The 27476-nt window shown below is 40.8% G+C and overlaps 1 protein-coding gene across 2 annotated transcripts in view; it reads right to left on the bottom strand.

Annotated features, from left to right (window-relative positions):
• Nucleotides 1-20259, bottom strand: part of BMPR2 (bone morphogenetic protein receptor type 2) — a 108132-nt gene extending 87873 nt beyond the window's left edge. For both annotated transcript variants that reach the window (XR_014226583.1, XM_082285295.1), the window contains exon 1: nt 19303-20259. Coding sequence is in view for 1 of the 2 variants with exons in the window: in XM_082285295.1 (XP_082141421.1) it covers nt 19303-19378 (76 nt within the window). In the remaining variant the exon portion in view is untranslated. The remainder of the gene's footprint in view (nt 1-19302) is intronic.
• Between the last annotated feature and the right edge of the window lie 7217 nt (nt 20260-27476).

Here is a 27476-nt window from a genome sequence, read left to right as displayed (position 1 = left end):
CACAGAAAACAGTCTTGAGTCGATTAAGAAACATCAAACCTCTTGCTGGCTCCATTAGAATACTACACTGCCTCACAGAGGCTCTCAAAAATATGGAGGGTGTAACAAGGTGCCTCATGCACAGCAGCCAGCCGTACACCTTCACCCGCGCAACCATTACAACACTGTCTTCACAAGAGGAACCATGACAAACATTTACTTCTCCTGTAAAGGCCTTTAAAACAATCCTTCATATGTAAAACTAGTTGTCAGACACACAGTTTATGCCACTGGGACTGTCCTAGAGACAGAACACAAAGATTTCTCTCCACTGGGATATAAGGTTTTGTTATTTGAAATCCTGATTGCAAAAATCGGAGCATGGGCAGCTCTGAGGAGTGCTCTTGTGAATAGAGCCATTAAAAACACTCACCTGAAAACACATTCTTCTTACAGAGCAGAAAACAAGCTTGAGCAGTCACTAGAATACTGTCCTCCACAGACAGCAGCTTGTTTGAGAAGCACCAGGAGTGGGGACAAGCTGAAGAATATCAGTGATGTCAATTCTCCATCATTAGATAACGGAGTGCTTGCCTATCTTCTTCAAAAGATTTTGCTAGCAGTTACAGATTTCTCCATGCAAATTCCATGAAATTACTGAGTACTGCACTAATTTTTAAAAAAATTTGTTAACGTTACAAGACAAATTCAAGCAGAAGGGAAGTTTTCATCAAAATTGCAAAACAGTGGAAGACATAACAGTAATTCAGGTCAAATAGGTTAAAAATATTTGCATTAACACATTAGGTCTGTTTTGTCATTGGCTTTTTATCATGATTCGGTTTTGTTAAACCAACCACCACAAGTACTCCTGTTCCAGTTTATCTTCACATTATTTTACCTCAGTATGTTCATATACATAACCTGAAATTCAAGTTTTAGGACCTCTTCTAAAAACTAATTGCACTGTTAGCCACCTTTTCAATGTTAGCCAATTGAGGACAGCATTGAGGGACAGTTGGGTTGACATTATTTATATTTACTTACTTTTAATTTAAATTGACAGGGGAGGGAATAATTACATTTATTATAACCCAGCCTGGAATTCTGCCTGTAATTACGGATCTGACACATCTTAGAAGAACTCCATTTTCAGTTGCTTAAGACATTTGCCAAACTATAAGTGAGGTCACAGATTTCATACAGCAAGCGTTTCTCTACTTTTTTACTTAGAAGTTAAAAAGAGACTCTGTTAAAATGATGTTGTCATGCCTGCGAGTAAGACTAGAAAAAATAGGTTGTGAAGTCCATATTAAAATACTTTTTTAAAGTATTCTGTTGACAAATTCTAAAAGTGGAAGAAGCTGAATTTAAACTGTGGCAGACGGGCTGCCTCATACCAAGGGTGTGGCTCCTGGTTGGTTTGCGGAGAGCTTTTTTTTTTTCTTGTGGGGAAGTGGAAAGGGAACAGAGAGAGGATTGCTCATTTTCTTGACAAAGTACCAAAATTATAGGCCTCTGAAAAACTTCAGAAGAGGTTGTTAGCTTGGAAACTCAATTTTTCACAGACTAGCAGCACTGGACATGCTCTGCAGTCTCTCTAGGACATGGGACTGTTGCACACGCTGCTTCCATAGGCAGGTAAATATCTGCTGCTTTATGAGTAAGGTGAGGTGAACTTCAGCTTCTCATCCAGCAGCCAAGCAGCTACTCTGGTAAAGCTGGAACTAAAAGCATGACTCTGTCTTCTAATCTCCTTGCCCTTTCCAGGGAAACACACAAAATAGAAAAAACCCCAAAAATATTAAGAGACCTGGTATGTGAAAAACAGTGAAAAGACAGAACACAGGTCAGTGGAGAAAGCAGCAGTGGTGCCACTGCTCAGAAAGCAGATACAAACAAAGGAGGTCAAAACCAAATGAAAAGACCAAAAGCCAGGGAGAAGATGCAGCTGAAACAGAGAAAAGAAAGAATGGAAATGCTTGTGGTCTCCAATAAAGAGCAACTCTGCTTTGTAGAAGCAGCTTTTTATTCTTCCCCTTCCCCTGCTCACCCTTAGGTCCCTGGCATTTATTCTGTGATTCTGGTCACAATGTTGTGCTTAGGAGAAAAATATTATTGTAGCAAACAGTAGGAAATAAACTGCTCAGTTCAAAGCATACAACAAGAGATCTTTTTAATAACATCTTGTTTTCACTATATGAAGTTTTGAGTTTGTGGCTCACTTCTTTTTTTCCTCTTTTTAAATTAATTTCTTCCGTAACAGTACAGCAGAAAGCTCTCACCAGGGTATCTGGATACAAGACTGCATATTTGTAGTCCGTAGTATTTACAGAATTACATCAACAAATAAAAATGCTAAGATATCATGTATTTTTAATTGGTTCACTGCAGATTCCTGTTTAATACCAATAAGACTACATACTACAGACCTGAAAGAAGGAACGTGTTCATAATATGACAGAGACAGGTAATTATGCACAAACTGCGTGCATGTGTCATCATCAAAAATCTACCCCTTACTCTATTTACTAAGAAATCTACAAAGACTTTAAGCAAAGAACAATTCCTCTCTGTCCAATCTTTTCTGGTGACTAACTCAAGTAAGTTTTTTTTCTCCACATGCTTAAACAGATCTTTATTCCATGGCCCCTGTGAAGAGGATTCATTCTTCACACTAGCCTCATGCCTACCTGGTGCTTCAGCCATTCAGTCACAGGGGAAAATCAAAACAGAAGAAAGTTAATCTCCAATTATGTTATCAGCATTCCTGCACCTCATTAAATTTTCATGTGCTTCCAAGTAGTAAATCATTGAAATAACTTTTTCTGCTAGAGATGCCTTATCTTTTCATCTGTTTAACAGTACTCTACCCTACATTCATCTGTATGCCACAACAGACTGCGATACTTTTAATTCTATTGTACTTTTTCATTAATATAGTTTGAAATCTGTGCCTAGTTAGAATGTTTCTCCCACAGTCAAGAAACTATAGTTCAGTGTCCATGTCCACTGTCCTAATGGTTTTCATATGGCCACAACATAAGGTTTGGCAACTAGAGCATTTTAATTCGAGAATCTAATAAAACTACATTGTCCATTTCAGAATTTGGACACTTAAAGTTCCAACTGTCCAAAGATGACTTAAAATGTTGTCTCCTAATTCCGGAGTCAATAACTTTAATTAAGACCAAAATCATCCTGAACTTGCTCTCTCTCACACACAAAAAGCCTTAAGAAAAATTACAAAGCTCACCATTAGCAAAAATAATGGCTGTTACGAATAGGAAGGGATTGGAAATCAGATGATTACAAGAACAAAACAGCCACAACTACATTAAAGTTTCACCATAGTATGTGTATCTTAAAATTCATCAAATTGCACTAGAAGTTGGCAGTATCTGAATAAATCCATACAATCTGCTTTTATTGATTCTCAGACAGTAGCCCACTGGACTCCCTCACACTAAACTTACTACCTGAGATGTGAAAAATTGATAGCTTCAGAGGAGGTTAAAAGAAAACACTCTTAGGGTTTCATATGTTCATTTTAATGTCCTTTTGGTCTAAGAGTTTCTTGGTATCTACAGAGAAAGCAGGACTCAGAATAATTCCGCATGTACTAGTATTAGACACCAAAGCATTCCAACAACGTAACTGGATAATGCTAAGGCTCAAATTACCTCTTCTCTCTTCTACATAGGCAGAACAGGCACTTGAAGAACACTGGGCAGAAGAGAGATAAAAAGTGGAAAAAACCCAAAAGAAATACACAAATATGAAAAAAAAGGAAATAAAAGTAATGAAATTCTAGCAACGTGCTCATGCCTCTACAATTTGTTTTTTCTTGCAATAGAAAACCCAACTATACTCACTGTCAAAAAGAAAGGAAGAAAATAAGTTACATAGAGAACATTCTAGTTTCCTGTTGCTTCTAAGAAAAGCAGTGAAAGCATGTCAGAGTACAGACACTTGGAACTGCTAATTTAGATGCAACTTAAGATTAGAAATTCACTTTCATCTAAAATAAGGAACATCCACCATGCGCCTACCAAGTAAACACTTTTTGCTGAATCATTAAAATACATTTAAGTAGTTGGGCAATTGTACACACTACCTCTTAAGTCATCTGTTTGGCTTTCTTAGCTGTTTTATTAAACATTTCAGAAGCAGCTTAATCAAAAGGACAAAGAGCATGAGTAGATGATACAAAACAACAGATATTTGGAATCTGTGGCCTGCTTGGCATAACAAGTTGAAGAAATGTAGTGGTCAGGAATGACTATAAAAAAATCAGTTTAACTAATCAGAATTCAAATAGCAATAGGGTAAGATGCAAAGTAAAACACTCCAAAATATATTTGAAATGACAGCGTTTTCTCTTTTGAACTTTTGCACTTTGTATAGAACTGAAACAGAGCAGTAAACATTTGTGAGAAAAGTAATAAATGCATTTCTAAACCTCCCAAAACCAAAATTTCCTTTTAAAATTGGTGTCTCTAATAGTTGTATGTTTTGCAATAAAGCTGCCACTTTTCATAATTTTTCTCCATGAGAGCAGCCTTACTTAGTACAAAGCTATCACAACCAGCTTTGCACTATGAGACATCTCAAAAAACCCATCAGTTTGGGATCATTATGAAAGGATGGTGAGGTGGATGACAATGCACTCAGAGGCAGCAAACCAGGTATCTGTTCCTCTTTGCTGGGGGCACACTAAGCAACAGCAAGATACTTCATCTCACTGTGGTCCTCCTCCCATCCACTGTCTATATAGTTTTTAAGTACTGTCATGCTTTTGCTCATTACAGTCACACTGAGGCCTCAATGATTGTTTTTTCCTTTTAAACATCTGTACTGCAATAATCAACGTGCACAGAGCAAGTTCTCAAAACACAACTGGTGTTTCAGAACAGAACACCCAGGGAATGAGACTTGTCTCCACGTCAAAAAACAAGATTTATGGCAACTTAGGCAATTGTTTAGAGGGGAAAAGCAGCTATTTTTAACTATCTTTCTTAGTGGCTGCACTTAAGGGAGGCTCCCATTTCCTTTCTTCATCTTACACAGCAGCCGTAACTACTATTTCCTTTTCTCTCAGCTGTTTTTACAAAATACCTGGGCTTGCAGCTTGCAACTATGGACTGTCTTCAATACTGTCACAGGTTCAAAGCAAAAGCCAAATACTGCTTCCAAACCAACCTCTGCCCTGAAGGGCAGCAGGCAACTCTACCTTTGAGTGCATCTATTTCTATTCCACACAAAAATAGCAAGCCTGAATGAGGTAGGGCCCTGAGGCCAGCCAAGGGATCCAGATTTAAGCTGCTGGTGTACAAGTAAGTGTAAAAGGGGATGCAGACCTCACACAGATTCTGACTGTACTGCTTAAGCTTTGCTTGGTGTGATCATTTGCACTTGGGACAATTAAACTCAAGTACAGGAATTTGTAGAGACCACCATATGAATTGTCAGCTCCTGATGGCCAAAAGCAAACATTTGATGGATCACTGAAGAGGAATTTAAGAGCTTCTCTCTTGAAGCACCGTTGCCAAAATCCTAGTTAACTCTGACTCTCATTTAATTCTGCTTATTTTAAGCTATGAAAGGTTTATTGTCATATGCTAGAACAAGTCTTCTGCAGTCCTTAATAGAACTAGATAAATGCTACCATATGCCAAGTATGGGACATGAGAAAGGAACTCTATCTTTTTCCTCAGATGGAGACATTAGAGATGAAGACAGTATTTGTGTTCACATTTGTATACATTTGGTGAATAAAAACCGGAAGGATAGGAAGGGCAGAACAAGCAAAGGCTACAGCAGTTCTAAGCTAACTTCCAAAGCCTGATCTCATCAGTCTTGCACAATACAATTCCAAACACAAAGATGAGAATTCAAAATAAATCTAGCAGAACTACAAGGTATCCGCTATCACACTAATGACTAGATACAGATCTCCAAGAGAGCATGATCATTTTCTTTTTGAACTGTCACACCCACCTTCCCCTGCCACACAAGAGTTGACAATGCTAAGAATAATTCTGGTTTTTGTCTATGCAGCGACAAATTATATTACCAGCTTGCCTTTCAAAAGTCCTGGAACCTTTTAATGAAATGCACCATAGGAGAAATAGTTCAGAAATCTGTGGCACGGAACCTCTATGTTTCCCAAGGACTGGAATAGCCCTTCACACAATTTTACCTACTGCCCCCTCTCCCCAGATCTTGACCAAAGCTTCATATGATTCTTCTGAAAGCATTATTTAAATATATATCTGAAATCACTTCCTTAATTACTCACTCAAGCTCATGCACGTTTAAAAGTTTACCAGACGAGCCACCTCTTGTGGGCTATACTGAGCCAAGTTTAGGTAGGCAACAACAGTCCTACACTGCCTCTAATCTCACCCCATTGCATCTCCCCCAGAACAAATTATACATCCACAGTGGATCTGTCAAGATTCTCTGAGTTTGTGTTCTGCAAGACAATGAAAGTAGAAAAATAAAGCAGACTTACTTTTTGAAAGCATACCAGAAGAGTCAGAGAAGCTAAGCATTCCTCTAGGGAAGAATAAACTTCAGTCTCTTGCACTTCCTTTATCCACCCCAGTTGATCTGAGCACTTATCAAAGATCTCTTTTTAGTAACATGATACAACTCGTTTCTTTTCATTAAAGAGAAGAAATGCATAAAACAGCAATGTTCAAGTGGAAATAAAAATGTCTTTCTACAATAACTGAAATAAGGGCAGTAAGTGAAATTTAAGAAGTGGTAGTATCAAGAAAGAAGCACACATGAAGAATCACCTCTAAACTGGGGGATATAACATCCAAGGGGAACAGAGAAGCAGGAGAGTGTGCAACTGCAAAAGTCTATTCTCTGCAAGACCTTGAAATTACCCCTTTATCACCAAATGAGGCAAATCCCCTGCAGAGAAAAACACTATAAAAACCATCACAGTTATGCACAAAGCATCTGAATTAAGGTCAGATAGTTGTTACAATGATAGTTTAGGGATTTATATGACTAATTCCATGTTTATTTACAATGCTCTGTTTTTAGGTAATTCTGATTTTGTGAGTGAAAACAAAACTACAGAATTGCGCTCATTCTCTGCTAAATACATTTGCATCTTCCCTTCTTTAAATGCTCCACTTGGATCTTAATCTGCAGGATTATGATCTCCTGCTCAAGCAGAACAATTGACAAGGGAGAAGGAAGGATACCCACAAAGCCAGATAACATAAAATATGAAATTACAGTGGTAATTTACTTAATTTATCCTACAGCAGCTCAGCATCTTCATACTCACAACTTCTTTCCAGGAGCTATTTTAACACTTACTGCAGGTTAGGAGCATGTACAGAGTCAATCAAAGCACAGCAGTTAGCAAACTAGTTTCCATCTGAACTCTTCCTATACATCTCTTTGTTAGGAGTTCTTAACATTTATCCTCGAGCTGTCATGCTGCATCTTTCTTTTTGTGCCTCCTGTGCTATTAGGGGCATCTGCTATTAACTGTTTGTCCTCACATAACCAAGAAAACTTGAAATTACCTTTCCACACTTTGCTCAATAGCTCCTGTATTCTTCGACTCCTAAATCCTTTACAACTAATTCTGTTAGTGTCTGTGTAGAGATCAGGCTACCAAATCCAGCAGAAATATTTAAACGGGGCTCACTTTGTGCTACATCACACTTACCTCTTAATTTTGCTATGCCTTAGAAGTAGACATCATCCACTTTCATAAAATAAAATACAGTAAAAAAGCCCTTTTCCTGTAAATGCTGTTTGAAAAAGTCAAAGCTCGCTTGATTACTCTTCAATTAAAGGCAGTTGAGTTTCTACTAGTGCTTCCTAATACTTATTGCTATAAAAGTGCACTTCAAGCTTCCTCCCACCTCAACTAGATAATGAGCTTTTCCTTCAATCAAATATAATTAATTGCACAGCAATTCACTAAACCATTTCTTTCAAAAACCACCACCCCTGTAAAATGAGAAGGAACAAGCATTCTGCAATTCAGATCGCATCCTTTCAGGTGAGACCCGTAACTCCAGGACCTGTGTTGCTGGTGATGGCACCGAGCTCTCTACTTGCCTGTGTGCCCACCACAGCACATTCTTTAGCTGCAAGGTCACTTTTAAGAAGGTGATTAGCCTTCCTTGTTTGCTACAGGATGAATGATGCTCTCGTGCCTGTCTAGACTGAGACTTGATGGAATGCAGTTACCTCTGCAACTCGGATTCCCACACCTCACGGAAGTGAAGCAAGCCTCAGTGTTATCAATTAAGCACTGAAACTAACTGCTTTATGTAATTGCCACAAAGGAATTTACTATCGGATTCCATCGCATACGTCATCCTCCTGTGCTCTTAAATATTTCAGCTAAATGTAATAACTGTTTGTTTGTGGTATTTGTAGATTTTAAACTATTCAGTTGCAGTTACATGTTGAAAGCACATGTCGGTAACATAAAGGTAAGTTCATGACATGCTTATTCTAACTATCCTAAAAAGAATAACAAAACCGAGGGTGGAGAAGGATGGACAAATCTAGGAAAGAATCAAGACACAAATACCTTCTTCTGTAATAACACTGGTAAACATCCAGCCAGGATGTCTAGTTTTATCTGGAGAAGCCAGGATATTGCAATAGGCTTACTTCTCAGTGTTTCCTGGCAGTCTCACCAAAATGACTGATCTCCAAAATCTCTGTCGAGTTCAAAGAACTAAATATAAATGTGTACAAATGAATAAAGTATTCAGAACACAGGAATACTAAAAAGGCTTGTGGGATTACACCAGCATCTTGCATAATAAGCATCTGGAAATAGAATATAACTGTGCTGAACTTCATTGTCCCAAAGTGATTCTGGGTTTAAGCTTATAGCACGAACACAAAAACATGAAAAAAACAACACTGAGAGGCTCAGAAATGGCATCACATCAGCATAGAAAGGGAAAAGCAACTTTTTAAAATTTCCATTTAAATACAGAACATTCACATAAATGTTCATTTTCCCCTCAGTAATTAGATACAGAAGATGAGTTAGTTGATACAGTAAAGAAGTTCAGTATTTAGAATTATCTTGATTTATCTTCAGTTAGAAGCCTGTCTAAAGGCTGTTGATGTCTTTGGGTTTTTCTTTTGCATTATATGCATGAACATATTGCAGGAAGACTGGAAGTGACATATGTCATTAAATGTATGTTGAATTCTGATGTCTGAAAACTATGGATTTAACTACATTTTAAGATTTTAACTTGGCAGAAAAGGTACCATATGCACAACAAATACATGAAACCAGCACCAAAGAAAAGCCGTATCTTATCTTGCTGTAGTAAAGCAACACTAAAACATACAGACTGTATGTAAAACTCCACAGCCATTCAATCACTTAAACTAAGTACTGATTTTCACAAATATGTAACAATAAATTTATGGAGGGTTAATCATAACCAAATACAAAGAGGTAAAGTCATAGAAAGGATTGAGATTCTAAGCAAATTCTTATTTCGGTTAGTACAACTGGATTATTCAGGCTCTCTGTAAAAATAAGCTCTGTAAAGTTCTGCATTATATGCCACATAAAAACTTTTTAAAAAATGTTTTTTAAAACATAAAATTTTTGTTTTCATCTGTTTCTTTACAGTTCAAACAAAAACCTGTTGCTGCTATTACCATGAGCACTGGCTACACACAGTGCAGTTGAGACAGAATTCTGGGGCACATTCTGGATTTACTGGCAATTTCAGATGCTTTCTCACTTAAGCTAGTGCAAGCTTCATTCTGAAACAAGGCATAGAGGAGTAAGAGTACAATGCACACCGCCCTGCGTGCTACACACAATTCACTATTCTTCCCAATGGGTCCCCTGGTTTTTAATGAGAATGTTAACTGCAGAGCTTTTTTTTTCCCCCACCTATCCTCTTTTCCCTTGTTACTGGATCACCAACTCTGTTACCAGTTTTGTTTATACCATGTTAAAAGCCCATTCTTTATTTTTCTGCATGCCTTATTTTGTTCTCAGCTCAGCTCTTCTGTTACTATCCCTTCTCCCACTCTTCTAAAACCAGTCAAGAAAATCAAGTTGCTGGCCATGATATCACTGTGACAATATTTGCTTCCTTTTGCAAACCTCTTCTTCAAGATGAAACACTTTGTTTTGATGACTGCTTCAAAGTACAGAACATCTGAATAGTTGTTTCCACATTTAACTCTTCCATTCCTCAACAGAACTCCATTCAACATGCCTTTCAGCACATTCCCTCTTAAATGCCTCTAGAGTTCCTCAGTGAAATGACTCCTGCTCACAGCATTCTTACCAGTCTTGTATATTATGGCACCACTTATTATTCAAGTGTCTTAGGACCTTACTGATTTTCTTCCCCTGCACACTGGAAAGTGAGAAGAAAATATTCTTACATTCTCAAAGCGAAACCACAAAGTTGTGTGAGTTATTATATTATTACTGTATCACTAGTCTTCCTTAAACACACCCCTCTTCTCCCCATTTTTAAAATTAATTTACTGTGTGACGTCATATTTGGGCTGTGTATTCCTGTGCTCAAAAGCCACATCTTCAGTTTTAAGTAGCTATATAGTCTACATACAGATTAGTAAAATAATAATTAGGGGGTTATTTGTTTTGCACACAAACATTCTGTTCCAGTATTTCTTAAAATAAGGGAAGCTAAATTTGCTGACAGCTTCCTTAATGGTACTACTTCTCTGACAGGAAACAATAAAAGCAAAGAAAGTCTCTCTATTTGCCACTTTAGATATTTCTTAAGTCTGTATGGAAAAAAATCAGAAAAAATATTTAAAATTCTTGGCTAAAACAATGCAAAACGACTGTGACCAAATAATTGTGTTCTGCTGCAACAGCATTAACTACTACAGATTAAATTTAACTAAAATTTAATTAGGTCAGATTCATCTTAGCATAACTAAAAGAGAAATTATTTAACAGATCCTGGTAGAATCTGGATGTAATTAATAAGTATAAAGTTTCCCCATCATGCAAAATAAGCCATTTATAAGGACTTTTTGGAAATTAAGAACATCATGCAAACACCAAATTTGCTAATATTAAGATACTAGGTTTTAGCAGTGGATCATATTATAGGCTTGAATTTTGGTAACATACTGAGTATGTAAGGATACATACAGACACATATAGATATACACATGTATGTTTTACAATTCATCTTCACTGTATCTATGTAATACACATTAGAAGTGAGAATTTGCATATATTCTAGATTAAAAAGTTTACAGAGATCCAAATACTGCCGCAGTGGGCATGAGGCATGATTTATCCTACTGTTTCCACATCTTTTTTCACTCATTTAAATTCACTGAGTCATTCATGCCTGCCTGCAGAGCCGAGTAAGAATAGCACAGAACACTGGAACGAGTTCTTCCACTTCTCAGCCGAGTCCTTCTCCAGTACCCAGGGAGGCAGGAGCGTGTGCCCTGGGCTCCTGTTACAGCTGCAGAGCCCAGGCCTGGCTGGGTATTTCGGTCATGGCAGCTGCTCTGGCTGCAGCTTCCTGGCCTGGGCCTTTACAGCCAGAAATAAAGGAAAAGAACTTCAAACATGCAAACATAAGAAACCAACACCATGGTGGCATCCAGACGAACTTCATTACAGGGTTCCTTTTATGCTTCTCTGATTGCAACTGAAATTATTTTAATACAGAAAGCTTCTTCTTGGGCTAAGTGCCTGTTTTGCATATATATGGCAGTGCCACTGTCTAACTAAAAAGATGGCTGCTACGATTTTCCTACTACAACCTTAGTTTTCTTCACCTTCCTATATTGGTTTTAATATCATTCATATCTCAGACAGGTCAACATAATAAAAATTCATGTTTAAGAACTGGTAATCATGTTTAAAAATCCTAATTTTCAGCTAAGTCCCTTCTCTGCAAATAAATACAGAAAAACAATTTCTAGCGTTTAGGTTTTAAACAAATAAAAGGACTGACAAAAATTCACAGCATATAGCACATTTTCTTCTGCATAAAATATATCCAGACCATGATTTTTGCAGCTTGGAAGGTATAGGAACACTAAGCCTCCCAATGAAATCAGCTTTACTGACTTCTCTCTGAAGGACAGCCTCAGAAGGAAGGACTAATTTTCAAGTATGTTCAACAACAAACTAATTACAACAGAACCACCCCATCACTAATAAAAGCAAGCATTTTTTACAGTGGATAACTAAGCATACTGCTGAGATAATTTATTTAATACAATCATTACTATAGAAAATAGCCTTAATAGTAACACAACCCACTATTTCTCCTGATACAAGTTTGTCAAGTCTAACAAAGGATTGTGGATTAACTTTAATTCTTGGAAAAATCTAATTAAGGTTCTTTAACATGGATGGTCTAGGAGTCTTGTATCAAGTATCTGCTGCTTTGGTTATAGAAATAAAATCGTTTTTTTTAACAGAAACCAAACCATACTGAGGAAGTCTCCTCATAAGGCAAAAGCAAAAGCAGCAGAGCATGTTTAGTCAGTCATTCTTGTCACTGAAGTACATTAAAGCTTCTCACACCAGGTAAACCTGACCTTTGTGACTTATGCAGAGGGAAGTGCACTTCATGCCAAGAATGACAAGCTTGAGAGATGACACTGCCAACGCCCAACACTTTGATATTAATTAAGTGCTGCATTCTCTAATGTATAAACTAAGGAGCCCAATTAACATACGTGACCTATGATCATACTTACAGCCATCTTAACACCAAAAAAAAAAAAAAAAAAGCCTCTTACCCATATTTTCCTATACCCATCCTGCTTACAACTCAAAATAGTCAAAGGATATCTAGTAGAACAAGGAGCATAAATGTCAGCTTTTGGCTGAACATAATACTAGGAGCTCCTGTACTGACTTGTTAGTGGCAGGTGGGCAAGGTTCCCTGTACCAATGCCATCGTCTGCCATTTACTCCAGCCCAGAAGGTGACAGTACCTACCTTCCCATTAGTCCTGCTTAAACAAATAGTAAAATATTTTTCATACACGTCACAGATTGAAGCAAGTATAATACATTAGAAAAGCATTCAAAGGGACCACAGGAAAAGCCTGAGTTACAGCACTGTTGAAAAGACGATCATAAGGAAGCCTGATGTGTGGGATATCTGAACTACAGTGTATACACAGGACAGTCAGTTAAACCCAGTTTTGAAAGTTTGAAAAACAATGCATACCCTTTGAGTTACTCATACACACTGTGGAGTTCATAAATGGATGATAACCATTCAGTAAAGTGATTTGGGCATTGTTTTGCAAGTTCAGTCAAAAAAAATTGGCTACTACATTGTCTCAGAAACACCAGCTGTTCCACAAGCAGCAAACTAACTGCCTAGAAATGTGACTCTTCTCCCACACTTCTCAGCCAACTCCCAGATCTCCCACAGAAGAGATCCCCCATTTTCCCTCAGATCTCGTACACAACGCCAAGAGAACACAAAACAAAATATACTGTGCATAGTCCAGAACAGTGTATGCACCAACACACCGCCAGCATCCTTGCACTGACTGGGCAGCCAGTTTTAAGCAAACAGAATTACCTGGGCTGAGTTATGCTCCTCTTTTCCCTTGAAGAACCTCTACCTTGGAACTTTTTCCTCTATTCCATTTCTAATTTTCATGAAAACGGTAGCAAATTAATGTCTTGAGATTTTTCTCATCTTTCACATATGGTTGAAACTGGCTAGCAGATTAAGGAGTTAGAGGTGGAGACAGAAGGGTCCACAGATGCCAAAGACAAGTCTTCTGTGTCCATAATGCCTATTTTTCCTTCCTTCTCTCACAGAAATAATAAACCAAAGAGAAAATACAGAGTACTGAGAAATGCAAAAGGTAGACATTTACAGTTCAAAACAAAAAAACATGATTTGATGCAAACTCAAGAAGGCAGCTGACAAAACTGACACATCCCAGTTACTTGAAACAAAATGCCATCACCACCCAAAAGCTTGTGGTTTCCAAATTTACAAGACTGAGGAAAAAAGAGAAGGGTAAAGGCATCGTCTAAATGACTGGGTCTCTCATTCATTCTCATAATAAAGAACAGAAATCTTCAAAACTGCAAACTACAACTATGCTTTCTCTCTCTTCCCAGTGCAAAAGCTTCATTCCAATCAAGTCTGACAAATGTTCAGACGCTATCTCTGTCTGGCTGTCTACTACACCTTGGTTCTCATCCCACAGCAAACCAGACTGAATCCTTCATCTTTTCAAATCTCTCCTGTCCGAGCCTTTCTTCCTTCTCACCACACCCCCTGACTGACCTCTCCTATCAGATTCTCAGCTGCTCATCCCAGCTCCCAGCTCTGCAATTAACAGATTAACAGACATCTTGAGCCAGGAAGGCACCATCAGAAATCGAAATAAGTTTTTTAAAACTGCCAAACTGCATTTTAAAACACTGATGGTCAACTCAAGATTTCCATCACAAATTACTGTAGCCAAGCTCAAGACACTAAGCTTCAACACGGGAACTTATCTAAACTGATATTCCCTGGCAATTGTCTGTGTGTGTACTCCACACTACATTTTCAGGTGGATTGCCACATATTAATTAAGGCATATCTTAAACAATCTTGCATTATAAAAGAGGCAAAAAAAATCTACTACTGTTGCATTATGAAAAACATTATAATTAAGCACTGTAACAGGCCAGACTACCTAGACAGGCTGTGAAATCCCTCTTCACTGGAGATTTTAGAGATGTTAGAGAGACATTATTATCTGTACTTACACAACCAGACCATGGAGGAAACAGAGAAATCACTTCCAGCCTTATGCTTCTGTGAACTTATGCTTCAGAGAAAAAAAAGAGGAAAAAAACACCAAAAGCCACCACACCACCAAAAACCACAAACAAGTAAAAAACAACCAACCAAAAAAAAACCACAAAAAAACCCCAAAACAAAACACCATAAAACCCACGCTGCAGAAAATCAGTTTGCATTCTAAAATGTTAGTTTTTTGGAGAACAGTTCTTGTATTTCACTTACGCTTGAATTCAAAATCAAGCAGTGAGTAGCTCCATTAAGTCTACAATCTTAATAAAATTAATAGTTACTGCCTGTAAGCTACACACAGATTCCAGTCCTACCCAACATAAAGCATCACCCAGCCTGTTTTATTCAGGGCATAAACATTTTGTTCCAAATGAAACTTTACACTCTTCTCACAGCCCTGGCTATAAAGTTAGCTTCTGCCCAGAAAATGACAGCACATACTCATGGCACAGCTAGACTGAGTGCAAACACAATGCAGCTCCAGTACCAGGCACTCTGCTGTTAGGAGTCAAACATTTCTGAAGAACCCAATATAACTTTCCCATCTATCCAGTGAGAAAGGCAGAGGAAGATGGTATCTCCCAAGGAAACAATGCCACTGTCTATACAAATTACTGAGAAATACTTAATGAGATATAAAAAGGAAGGGGAACAATGTAGAAGTCAACAAAAAAAAATTTTACAGACATTTGTAGTGCTAGGGAGATGGCATCAAAATAACCACTTCAACAAACTTCACCATAAGAATAATTTTAAACACAGAGTTATGCTTCCCTCTTTGTCCAGGGTGAAATGAGGTTGGCCTGCTGTCATCAGAGGATAGACAGACAATTGAGCCAACCTTTTACACGTGGTTACTTTGAGGGTAAAACAATTCACACCGAAGAAAGGTATCTGTGTAATGTCTCTGGGCTTGAAATTTGGGCTCCTTGGCCACCAGATGAGCACAGCTTCCATTTCCTCAGGCTGTGCCTACACTGCACACTGCAGTACTCAAGTACTGAAGTTTGCTTGGAAACTGGAAGCACCTTAGCTGAAATATCACAGAGGTTCATACAGGCTGATTTACCTAATGGAAAAAGGGCTCTTCCCAGTGGGGTGAATGGCTCTGTGCAGAACCCTGGGCTTTCACAGCTACAGCATTTCTTTACACAAGCAGACAGCCCATCAACCCCTAGTCTGGTGTCCAGGCTGTGCTTGTGTGTATGGTTACTCATCAGGCATACCAGTGTGCTCCTCAAGCAAAGAGCCTGGTTTGCATCTCCTAGGCTAATATCACAGAGTCAGTTACTAATTCAAAACACTAAATTAGAAGAACTGAGTTGAATATCCAAAAGAGACGTTTCCTCGTGTTACCCAATTCACATTTCAAACAAATTATGTTGAGATACTAAGGTAACTCTAACCAGCAAGATAGAATCATATAAAGATGCTTCAGTTCACTCATTTTAATTAATAATTTAAATTATCATTTAAAAAAAATTTCAATCTCTATCCAATTCCTTCCACACTTTAATTTTTGCAGCCCTGTTGAACCACACAGATACAGAATTATGAAAATATTCCCAAAGATAAAAGGATATTCTGTTTGCTTTAATTTTCACCTTATATTTTCTGCAAATAATTTACACATTAGACAATGGAATGCTGTTTACCCTGGACACGCACGCAGAAGGAAAAGTGATTCAGTATTGCATATCGCAGAACGTAAGCAAGTGAAATGAGGAAAGATTGTATCTTTAATATCTTGTCCATATGAACACCCAAACAAAATTCTTTCGCAATACTGGGGAACACTCAAAGGTTCACCAATCACCTCTTCAGGCGCAAACCCTCATGATTAACACACCAGAATCCTCTACAATATAAAGGCATATAAATGTGTTTCATAGTTCTAAACCAAAGATTTAAAAAAGGATATTTCAAATAATTTGAGAAATAAAGAACAAAGTGTTGCAAACCATTTTTGCCCAATACTGCTTTTTAAACCTCTACCCAAGACTGTTGTCAGTAAAATGTCCTCACTGTAGCATTTCTCTTTACAAGGACTAATTAAATACAGACTTACCAGATAATTGTTAAGATCTGTATTCTATGGAGGAAGCCAGTAATATTTTCCTAATAATCAGCAAATAGTTCTGAATCTAGAGCTAGTTCTTTATTATATCTTCAATTACAAAGGGGAAGGAAGAACCACATTCTCTTCATTCATATTTCAGATTATGAGTGGAACTATCATCTACAGCCCCACAGTAAGAATTTTTTTTGGTCATCTTCTTTATTCATCTTTTTATCGTCCCTTTACTGTCCATACTAAGCCCAGGTCTTTGTGAAGCTCTCCCCAGAGAGGTCCAGATATTCTCCTCCAGACAGAAACTTAAAAACCTGTTATCAAAATACTTTCCCTCTGATGTCATGATTTTGCATTTATAGGCATTCAATTCTATACACTGCTGAGATATAGTATCTGTTCACTAATCAGAAGAAAGAATTAATAGGGGTTTCAAAGCTACAAAGGCAGCATTTTCACTCTGATGGGAGCATACAGTTCATACTTTGGGGGAGGGGAAGAGAAGAAAGAGTGTTGGCTCTTTCATGAACATAAAAGGGCAGAATTACACATTAGTGTAGCTTCCCCATGTATAGACATTTTTTTCTGAAATGCAGTGTAAACTTAAAATCAACCATTAGCTTCTTTAACTAAAGCTCAAATCATCCATGTAATTACTTTTACAGAGGATTATGACCAAGTTTTTTTTTTAAATGTGAATTGTTAAAATTTCACAATTAAGAAATAAATCACAGTGGGAAAATAGGTTCCTATTCACAAAACAACCAACCAAGCTGACATCGTTAATACCGTTTTAACAAGGCAGACTGACATACTGGGAATGCTGTTGCCATGTCAGAATTGAAGTGAATTGGGTAAACTGTGCAAATGGGCTCTTACAGCACCTGCCCAGCCCTTGGCCTGGTACAAATATGTACTTGCTCCTTCAGTAAGCCTTCTTCACCAAGGCACAGAAATTACCAACTCACTGAAGTTTTCATAAAGGAAAACAAAATACATTTGAAACAAAAGTTGAGATGCTGGGCATTCTTGATTCATATGTGCTTTAATACCAAGATTTTTGACCTTCAGAAGTCCCTTCTCCCAGGAAAAAAAAAAAAAAAGAGGGGAAAAAAAATAAAAACGTTTCCTCAGAAACTACCACAGAGAGACGCTGCAGACATCCATCTAAAATAATGGCAGTCAAAGGTTAGGATGATATAGGAAACATCAAGCTTTTCATTTATGAATCTTCCTGAAAGATACCTCATAGTAAGCAGAAGCAAGAAAATCAGGGATGACCCAGTCAGGGCGATGGAGAAACTGCCTAAATGTGTCATTTACAGGATTTTCCTAATAATGACACCAAGTATCTTCAACTTTGACAAATTAATTTAAGACCTCACTGAAATATAACATGGAAACTACCATCAGTTTGTTGGGTCATCTTAGCAAGATTCAGCAATTTTCCTATGAAGATTCACTTATGAACTATACCCAGCAGATTATAAAATAACATGAAGAAAAGCAAGCACTACAGATTGGATCCCGATCAGTAAAATGACAGAAAAGTCGCACGAGTCTTCCAAAAGTGCTGGAAAATGTATACTGCAAGAACAATTGGTATTAACCCAGCCTAACAAAGCTGGGTTACACTCAAAGGCTCCAACATGCTATCTGTCACCGTGACAGAAAAGCAAAGGATGCCAGACCAACACACGTCTCTATTCCAACACCCTACATATCTAACACTGAGCTTCCTAACACAATTAAAAATAGGGCTAGTGTCCAAATATATGAGTAAGGACGCTGTTAGCATTTCTGCTTCCAACTTCTTGTTATAAAAAAGAGTACTCTTCAAGATCTTTCAGCATTCCTTAATAGTGTTTTTTTGTGTTCTATAATCACAAGTGACAAAAGAAATAGCTTCATATCTGCTTCGGACCTCTCCAAGGGAAAAAAAAAAATACACATTACAGTAATTCTGGTATAAAACTACAGCACATGTGTAAGGCCCCGAGAAGCACCGATGCTGATAAAATTAAAAATGGCTGTGCCCGAAGATCCCACAAGCAAAACAGGCACAGCTCTGCTGACGATTAAAATATATATTAAAAATTCCTGCATTACCTTACAAAGGGCGAGGTATGCAAAACAAAAAGATTATATATTTTTTCAAAACTGAAGTAAGTTATTAGACAAGAGATGCAGATCTAAGCAAAGCATTCTTATTGAGCGCAGGTCGAGCTCATTTACACAATAAAGCAGATCTTATTCCCCGAGACACTTAACGTATCAGGATTTCAAAACTTTTATCAGGCTTCGCCGCTGAAATAGATGCACACCACTTTGTAAGGAGGCACAGATGTGCCCAAATACCAGCGGACCCCACCCCCTTCCCGTTGCCAAAATGGCCAGTTCGTTACACCCAGTGGCTACTCACCAGCCGCAGTGCCGAGCAGCAGGGTGGCACTGGAGAGCAGAAGCACCAGCACAAGGTGCTGCAGTGAGGCAGGCATACCTGGGCAAGCCACGGTTCGAGCCGGGAGTAGAAAAAAAAAAAAGGGGGTAAAAAAAGAGAAAAAAGCCAAACCCCAAAGAGAGGAAATTCCTCCTGCTTTCACACAGCCTTCCTTAACTCTCTCGGTTTACAATCCCGTCTGGAAGGGCAAATGGCAGATGAGAGGAGCCGTCTTCGCTCTTACTCCATTACAGCCGCCTGCCTTCATGCCTCGGGAGCCGGCAGCGCTCAGCGGACACGGAGGAAGCGCCTGGCTCTGCCTCCCAGCCCCGAGGCATCTCCCCCGCCGGGGAGGACGGCGGCACGCTCCCGACCCCGCTGGGAACCGGGCTATTTCCCACGCAGCTTCACGACATCGAAGAAAGCGCCCGGTTGGGAAGGGAACATATCCAGACGCGCCCTCAGCGGTGTCAGTCAGCGCGGGCCCTGCGGGCTGGCCGGGGCACGGAGAGCGAGCTACGGGCTCACGGCGGCGTCGCGTCCCATCCCGGCAAAGGTCTCTGTCCTCTGGCCGCCCCTCCTCGCTGCCTCACGCTCCGGGGAAGGCGGCGGCGAGGCCCCCTGCTCTCACGGCGAGGGCTGCGGCTGCATCCCGGCCCATCTGCCTCCCGCGCCGGGCGGGCTCCTCCGCGCTGCCCCGGCCCCCGCCGCAGCACCGACGCCACCCCCGGCCACCCCGACAAAGGTGGGGCCCGGGGCGGCGAGGCCCCTCCTCGGCGGCTCCAGCTGCGAGCGCACCCGGCTGCTTTCCGCGGGCGAAGGCCCTTCCCCTCCTCCGCCTCCCGCCCCGAGTTTCCACACCGCTGGGCAGCCTGGCCCGGCCTCTTCACGCCGGTCTCCACTCAGCCCCTCCGCGCTGCCAGCGCCTTCCTCCCCCCACGCCGGGCTCGCCGGCGAGGGGCCGCTCCGCCTCCTTCCCCTGCCCGCCGCCGGCTGCGGGCGGGAGCCGAGCGAGGCCCGGAGCTCCGCCGCCCGCGCCCCCTCTCGCCCGCCCGCCCCAACAGCACGGGCGGCTCCAGACACAAAGGGGAGTCGCCGCAGCCGCCGGCCCGGGCGCCCGTCCCGCCGCACCGCCCCCGCCGCCCGAACCCGCCCCGCACCATAGAGGTGGCTCCAGGTAGGCAGAGCGGGGCCGCCGGGCGGAGCTCCGCTGGCTGACGGAGGGGACGCGGGGCCGAGGGCACCGCTACGGGTGGGGGAGCTGAGGGCCGGGGGCGGCTCCGTGAGAAGGGGAAGGCGCCACTGGACGTGCCCGGGAAGGCCGCGGGAAGGCGGCGAACGGTCCCCCCCCCAGGCAGCCTGTCTGTCAGAGAGGCTGTCAGCAGGGAGGCGTGAGCTCAGGATTCACGAAAAACGCCTGTAACAAGAAGAAAAAAATGTTTAGCAGTCTCTGAGATTGCGTCATGTTTGAACTCCGTGGCCTGCCTGTCAGACACCCCGTAGCTTCTGCCTCGTCCTCTGGTTCCAGCCCCCGTTATCTCTGTCCCTGTGAGCTCCCCTAGGAGCACTGGCCATACCACATAGTGCTCTCCCTCGGTGAGCCCTGGCAAGTCACGCAACCACAGAATCAGGGTGGAAGAGACTTCTGAGATCATCGAATCCAACCTGTGACCAACCAGCCAGACCATGGCACTAAGTGCCATGTCCAGTCTTTTCCCTAAATACCCCCAGGGACAGTGACTCCACCACCTCCCTGGGCAGTCCATTCCAATATCTAATGTGAAGAATTTCTTAATGTCCGATCTGAAGTCCACCCAGCTCGTATGGCTTCAGCCACTTGACTCTCCCAAGCATTATCTACCTCTTAAATTAAAGAGATTTTATGATTTCAAAACAAAGATAAAGTAAGCCCACTCAGCTGTTTGTATGCTTTAACCTTTGCTATATTGCACAGGACCAAAGAGATAAATTGAGGGCAGCAGCTGATGGGAGAACTGTGATTGGAACGTAGTGTCTGATGTTCTGGCCTAGCAAGGCTCTTCCAAACAAGTTTTACTGGCTGTAGCATAGAAAAAAAGGTTCTTAGGAACACCCTGCACACTGAAAGGCACCTTCATATCTGGGCATCACCAAAGGACTGATTATGGGAAATGCTTCACTGTGAGGCAAAATTCCTATACCAGTTTCAAGAATGGAATACAAATTCAGAAATCTAATTCCACACCTCAAAATATTAAATACTTTGACATAAAATGGTGTAGTTGCAAATCAGAGTTACAATTTTAGTGATAATAAAAGTTTTCTGCATAATTCCATTTCTCTTCACAAGCCATAATAGATGAAATAGATGTCATCTGATACTGTGATCATTAAGAGAATTATTAAATAAATAAATTGTAATAGAATTTTCATCATTGTGATGCTTTGGCCAGGGTCATAGTTTGACATTCCTAGGGTCAAGGTGAATTTATACTGATAGTTATAAAAATGGTTTTTAGTTTACTACAATATTTTTACTTCCAATCTATGCAGATCTAACATGGATATTGGTGAGACAATAAAATATAGACTGCCACTTTCCAGAATTGCAACCACATGTAAACCACAGTATCCTTCCTGTTATTTATGGAATGTGAATGTCAAGAAATAACCTTTAGAAGCAACACCAATGCCCCCCCCCCCAACAGCTAGAACAGTTTTACCTCCAAGAGAGGAAAAAAAACCCCAACACTGAGTATTTTTTTTGCAGGACCAAAATCCAATGCTCTTTTCTGATTCCACAGACCCCACACTATGCAACACACCTTCTGCCCAGCTGTACCTACCAATACAAGAAGTGAGATCTACTTTGTTCAGAGAAAACAAGAACCTAGCCACGTGGGCTGCACAGCACTTTCGCTGTTTAGATGGTAAATGAAAATTACTGTAATTGTTTATGACGTGTATGAAAACCTGCTCAGCCTGAAGTAAATGACAGAAGTCTCACTTGTTTCAATGGTTGTAGTGTTGGCTCATTAATTAATACTAGGAGTTCTTCTCCACAAGAAATTGTACAAAAACATGTATTCTGCCTTAAAATACTTTTCTCTTTTTTTCTCTCCACAAAACCGATTGTATTTTTGTTCCGTGTTTTCCTCAAATGAAGGAACAAGACATGCCATTTTTAATACAATTATTTCCTTTTAGTTTCACAAAAAACCCAAACCCGCTCAAGAAAACACCCTAGTGAAGGCCATGGGGCTGTGAATCTGCTTTGCCTGAGTTTATATCAGGCCCTTGGACTAATCTCACCCACTTGCAATCACAGCAGTTTGCAAGAATTTCCCCTCCTTCCCTAAGCTATTTTGAGTCCTGTAGGTCTTCTCTGCAAGGGCCAGGTCCCTCCTGGGCCGGTGTGGCTGTGAAGGCTGCGCAGGGCCCCGGTCACACACGGATGCCAGGCGGCAGAGCAGGAGCTGCTGCACCCCTGTGTCCCTGGAGCTGGCAGGGCCGAGGAGGGGCTGACCCCCCGCTTCACCCACAGATGCAGAAAGCAATCGCTGCCGCCTAAGCACAGAAGCAGCTTCCTTTTCCCACGGTGGTGAGAGGAAACCAGAGATCAAAACTGTCACAGTCAGGCTGGCTCATTGTTATGTGCTTGGACAAGAACATATTTATAATTCTTCCTGTGATATTGTTTTATCTGTAAGCTAGGATTTCGCTATCCTAATATTCAGCAGTGTCAAGTAAGACCTACAGAAAAGTAGTCAGGATAAGGAAAACTTGCAGAGCTGCAGGACAGTAAATCTGTGGTGCAGGTTCAGGTAAAGGTAGGGGGGAGACAAGAGAAAATGTCAAATTTACCGAGATTTAAAAGCCAGTATTCTGACTGAAGCACTGTATTTCCACCAGGAAGAACTCTGACCAATGAAACAACACTATTGAACTTAATGGAGACAAGACTGTTAAAAAGGAGGAAAGACCTTAGGAGGCAGATGGTCTTTTGCAGCTGCGTTCACTGTTGTCACAGCAAGGCAGAGGCAAGGCTGCCCCAGCAGCACAGTCAGGGGGCAAGGACAAGGAGCACAGTGGCAGAGGAGCCGGGGTCTGGTGGCTGGAAGCTCCCCAAGATGCGGGTCAGATACAGCAGGGGACATGTATCTTGCCCTTGGGGGAGGGAGCTCTGAACAACACAGGCACAAACAGCACGTGGGGGTTGCCCTTTGCTTCACTGAGACACCGAAAGGAGAAATGCGGCTGATAGGAGGCTCAGGAGTGTCCCGCTCTCGGTCAGACTGATGCAGACACAAACATGTTGATATCACTTGCAAATTCAACACTGCATGTAAGAGAAATTAAACATGTTCTTGTTAGCAGCATCTCGTTTAAACAACACACATCTTTATTTTTAATTAACTGGAATAAGGGAAACTATTTTCATGCTACCAAGAGAGTATTCCAATCAGTAGAAAATAAAATGAACAAAGAATGAAGAAAACTGAAATGAACTATGGAACAATAGCTTTAGTTCAATTTCTTTTCAGAAAATCCAATGTTCAGACATTTTAAAAAGATTTCTCAGAATAGGTTCACTGTTATCCAAGAGTTTTTCAGCGCTGATGCTGAAAATATAACTGTTATCATCGTTAGGACTCAGGGGACTGTTCTTTTTGACAGGGCCTTTCATGAAGTCAACAAATCAGTTTAAAACAAGCCATAAATTATATTTGGCTGCCTGTCAGCTTGGCCAGAGTGTTCTCCCAGTGCAGCCATAAGTGTTGGAGAAAGAATATAACAACACATCGAGATATTTAGCTTTTAGGGGATATTTTGTTCCTAATTTAAAAACAAAGCATCCCCCTAGCATTGAATCTGATGCATAAACATATGTTATAACAGCCATTAAGATATTTACAGACTTTCCTACAAATAAATACACCCATTCTGGATCCTAAGAGATAGCTTAATAAATAATGGACTTGGTACAGATCTCCACAACGAATGCCTGCCACTCATTGCTAAATTAGGGAACTGTCAGCAAGATCATCTCCCCAACCTTGCTCCTGTATGTGGAGAGAGAGGTGGTTCCTGACAGACAGGATCCAAGCCTCCTATAGCTCTCTAGATATTATTAACATCCTGAATTGCAGCCAGAGCTCACTGAAAAGGCAATAGTGTCTACTTACAGTCTGCTGAGCTAGCAACTACAGCTTCAGCCAGTGCAGCCAAACAAGTAATCACACGCAGACGTCAGTACCTTTGGAAGTGTTCAGTTACTTGTTTTATATAGACTTTCCCATCAGTGTCCAATCCTGAGTGCTGCAGAGGGGCATTAACACACCCCCATCAGTCCCCTTAGAGTCAGGGTAGGGAAGGTGGCTGTGGGAACACCACAGTTACAGGGAAGCAGGCACATATGCATAAGGAAAAACGATGAAACCTCTGGGGACGTCAGAAGCAATCTGAACACAAAAGTACCTTTCTCAGTCATGGACATGTTTCCTTGGGAATAGGGAAAGGCACCCTCTCCTTCAGAGCCTTTTTGCAAACTACCAGCAGCATTTTCATCTTGTCTGAATTATTGTTGGGTTTTGCTCCTTTTCCAGGGCTTGGTATTGTCTTGGGAAAATGGATTCTACAAAAGAGGGACAGAGGGACACCATGCCATGACCGAAATCCCAGAAAAGTCCTTTGTGGGGTAAAGTCCATTTCTTTCCCTTCTTGTGACAGGCAGGAAAAGCCCTATCCGCAACAGTCAGTCTGTCCTGCCAAGATGTGAGAGTGGCAAAACTTCCTGTGGCATCACATGCAAGACCAGGCTCTCATGCTTCCAATTCTACCAAAAGTCTTAAGGAAATGGTAAACCAAATTCCCTGCCTCAGAGGGAATTAATTTCCCCTTTAGTCCAGTTAAATAATCTGTGCCAGACATTACTTTTGGCCTTTAGGCTCATAAAAATCTGTCAGAGGGCTGTTATGACTTCATTTTTCTTTGTCTCTGAAGCACAGAAAAGAGCACCTACTGTTGAGTTTTTGAAAAAAAACCCAAAACACTTGTGAGTATGAACTAGTAAGTGTTTTCAGACCTGAGTTTTTCTAACTCTGCCAGGCTGTTGTGTAATCTACTACAAGGTAAACCACACCATGCAATCAAGTCATGACAGTCTTTGACATCAACATCCTAAATCAGAAGAGAAGTTTGTGGCAGCTTTGTTTACATTTGATGGCAGACTTTTAATAAATTTAATGCAAAAATTAATTTCACGACTCTTGTGGCAGTCCCCAGAAAGGTCTATTTTGATATTTAACTTCTTTTTTTTATGCTGGTCTCACGTTCCCTGATTTTTGTATAGCAGGTGGTTTCCTATGGGGAGCCCGTAATTACATGATCAAAGGTGTGAGGATCAAGCCTGGAAACACAGGTGAGTGTTGGACAGGTTGTCCTTGGGTATGCAGGGAGAAGGAGGAGAAAAATGGACACTGTGGGATAAACAAAGGGAATATTTTGTCTCTAAAAGGATTAGCAGTGAAATATTTAATAGACATTTTTACATTTCATATGCTGCCTAGTTTTAGAGATAACACTGCTTAGTCTGTAGAAATCTTATCTCCACTTTGGGGGTGGAGGTGAGAGAAACTTTCAAGTTAGCTCTGAGAAGCACCTCCCACTTTGAATTAAGTCTGAAATCGTATGTTAAAGGCCTTTTACAGCTTATCTGAATCTCTTGGCTTCTTCATCACAACATAAAATGGGAAATTTGCTGCAGGGTTTTTATCAGTTCAAAACATCACTTATTCATTAAATCCAACAATGGATGTAGTCAGAAATAGAAATTTAATGAGCTGTGTCAGAATCATCTTCTCATGTCATCACCACAGACCTGCAGGGTTTCATTCCTGAGACCTACCTGAGCCTTCTCAGACTCACGACAGGCAGCTGGGAACAGATCTCATGGAATCTCTAACACACTCTCCTGCTACTGTTACCTTCCCTTTGCCTTCTGGTTCTGGGTTGTTGGGGTATTTTTTCTTTTTCTGTTGTTGGTTGGTATTTTTTAAATCACTCACTACACAAGATAGTTAGCAGTGCAAGTCAGGTTGGTTTTCAAAAGCCACCTTTTCCCTTTTGGTCTTTAATTTCTCACGGACAAGTAGGATTAGAGCTAAAAATAGTTCTCCAATCAGCTCAATACTTCTATCAGGAAGCTAATAAAAATGCCCTTTGAGAACAAAATGAAAGCCGCTGATAAAGTCCTGATAGACCTGCTTTCAGTTTTCCATGGTGGAGGTCCAGAGGAAGCAGCCTCTGTTTGTGCTCATTGCTGGCCATCCCTGAACTCCACACCAGCTTGACAAGTGTCAGGCATTCATCTAAAGGACAGAAGTGATGTCTACACCATGCATTTGTAGCTTGTTATTTTAAATGACAGTGTGGAGGGAACAGTTTTTGCTCAGACTTCTTCCGACAGTTCCCCTTTGCAATGAGAAAGGAGGCATCAAATATGAGCCCAACACCAGAGCTTCTTCAGGTTTTGTCTTCTCTTGCAAAGATGAAAAGGAGTAAAAACAGAGTTGAATTGAAGCCCATTTTAACTCAGATTTTGTTGCCACTGCAGGGACAATGTCAGAGGGCTGACCACTCTCCGAGCCATAGCTTCCAGAGGAAGGTGCTGCTGAGTGTGCCTGCCCAGCGTTCCTCTCCTGCATGCAGCCAGCCCTGGGGATGTCACCTGCAGGAAGATAAAAGTGAAATTATTACCTTTTACTAAACCAAACAAGAGATTTCTACTCCTTCTGCTTCTGCCTGTAACATGACATCTGTTGCCTGACAATTTTGAGACATTTTTATCTGTGAAGAGTGTTCCTTCAGATCAAGAAATGAGTCAGTACCTCTGTACACTCTGCTTGCCTCTCACAGATTCATTTGGAAGCATGAACCCAACTAACTGCTTCCCCAAAGCATCCATTGGGAACCCTCTCCTTGAAGTGATACAGGCCAGGACACCAACTCCAGCCACCAGCATCAGTCCTGCTTACTGGGGCCTGCAGCAAGCATGGAGGGCACAGTCTCTCCCTACACTATCTACAGTCATTTGAAATTGCAGAGACCTTAAGAAGCTTTGGTTCACAAACAAGAGCCAGGCCTCCAGAGGCCGTTTCCACAACACAAAATGGGCT

Source organism: Coloeus monedula (assembly GCF_965178545.1).
Source record: "Coloeus monedula genome assembly, chromosome: 7".
Lineage (NCBI taxonomy): Eukaryota > Metazoa > Chordata > Aves > Passeriformes > Corvidae > Coloeus > Coloeus monedula.
This window is presented reverse-complemented; position numbering and strand designations above follow the sequence as displayed.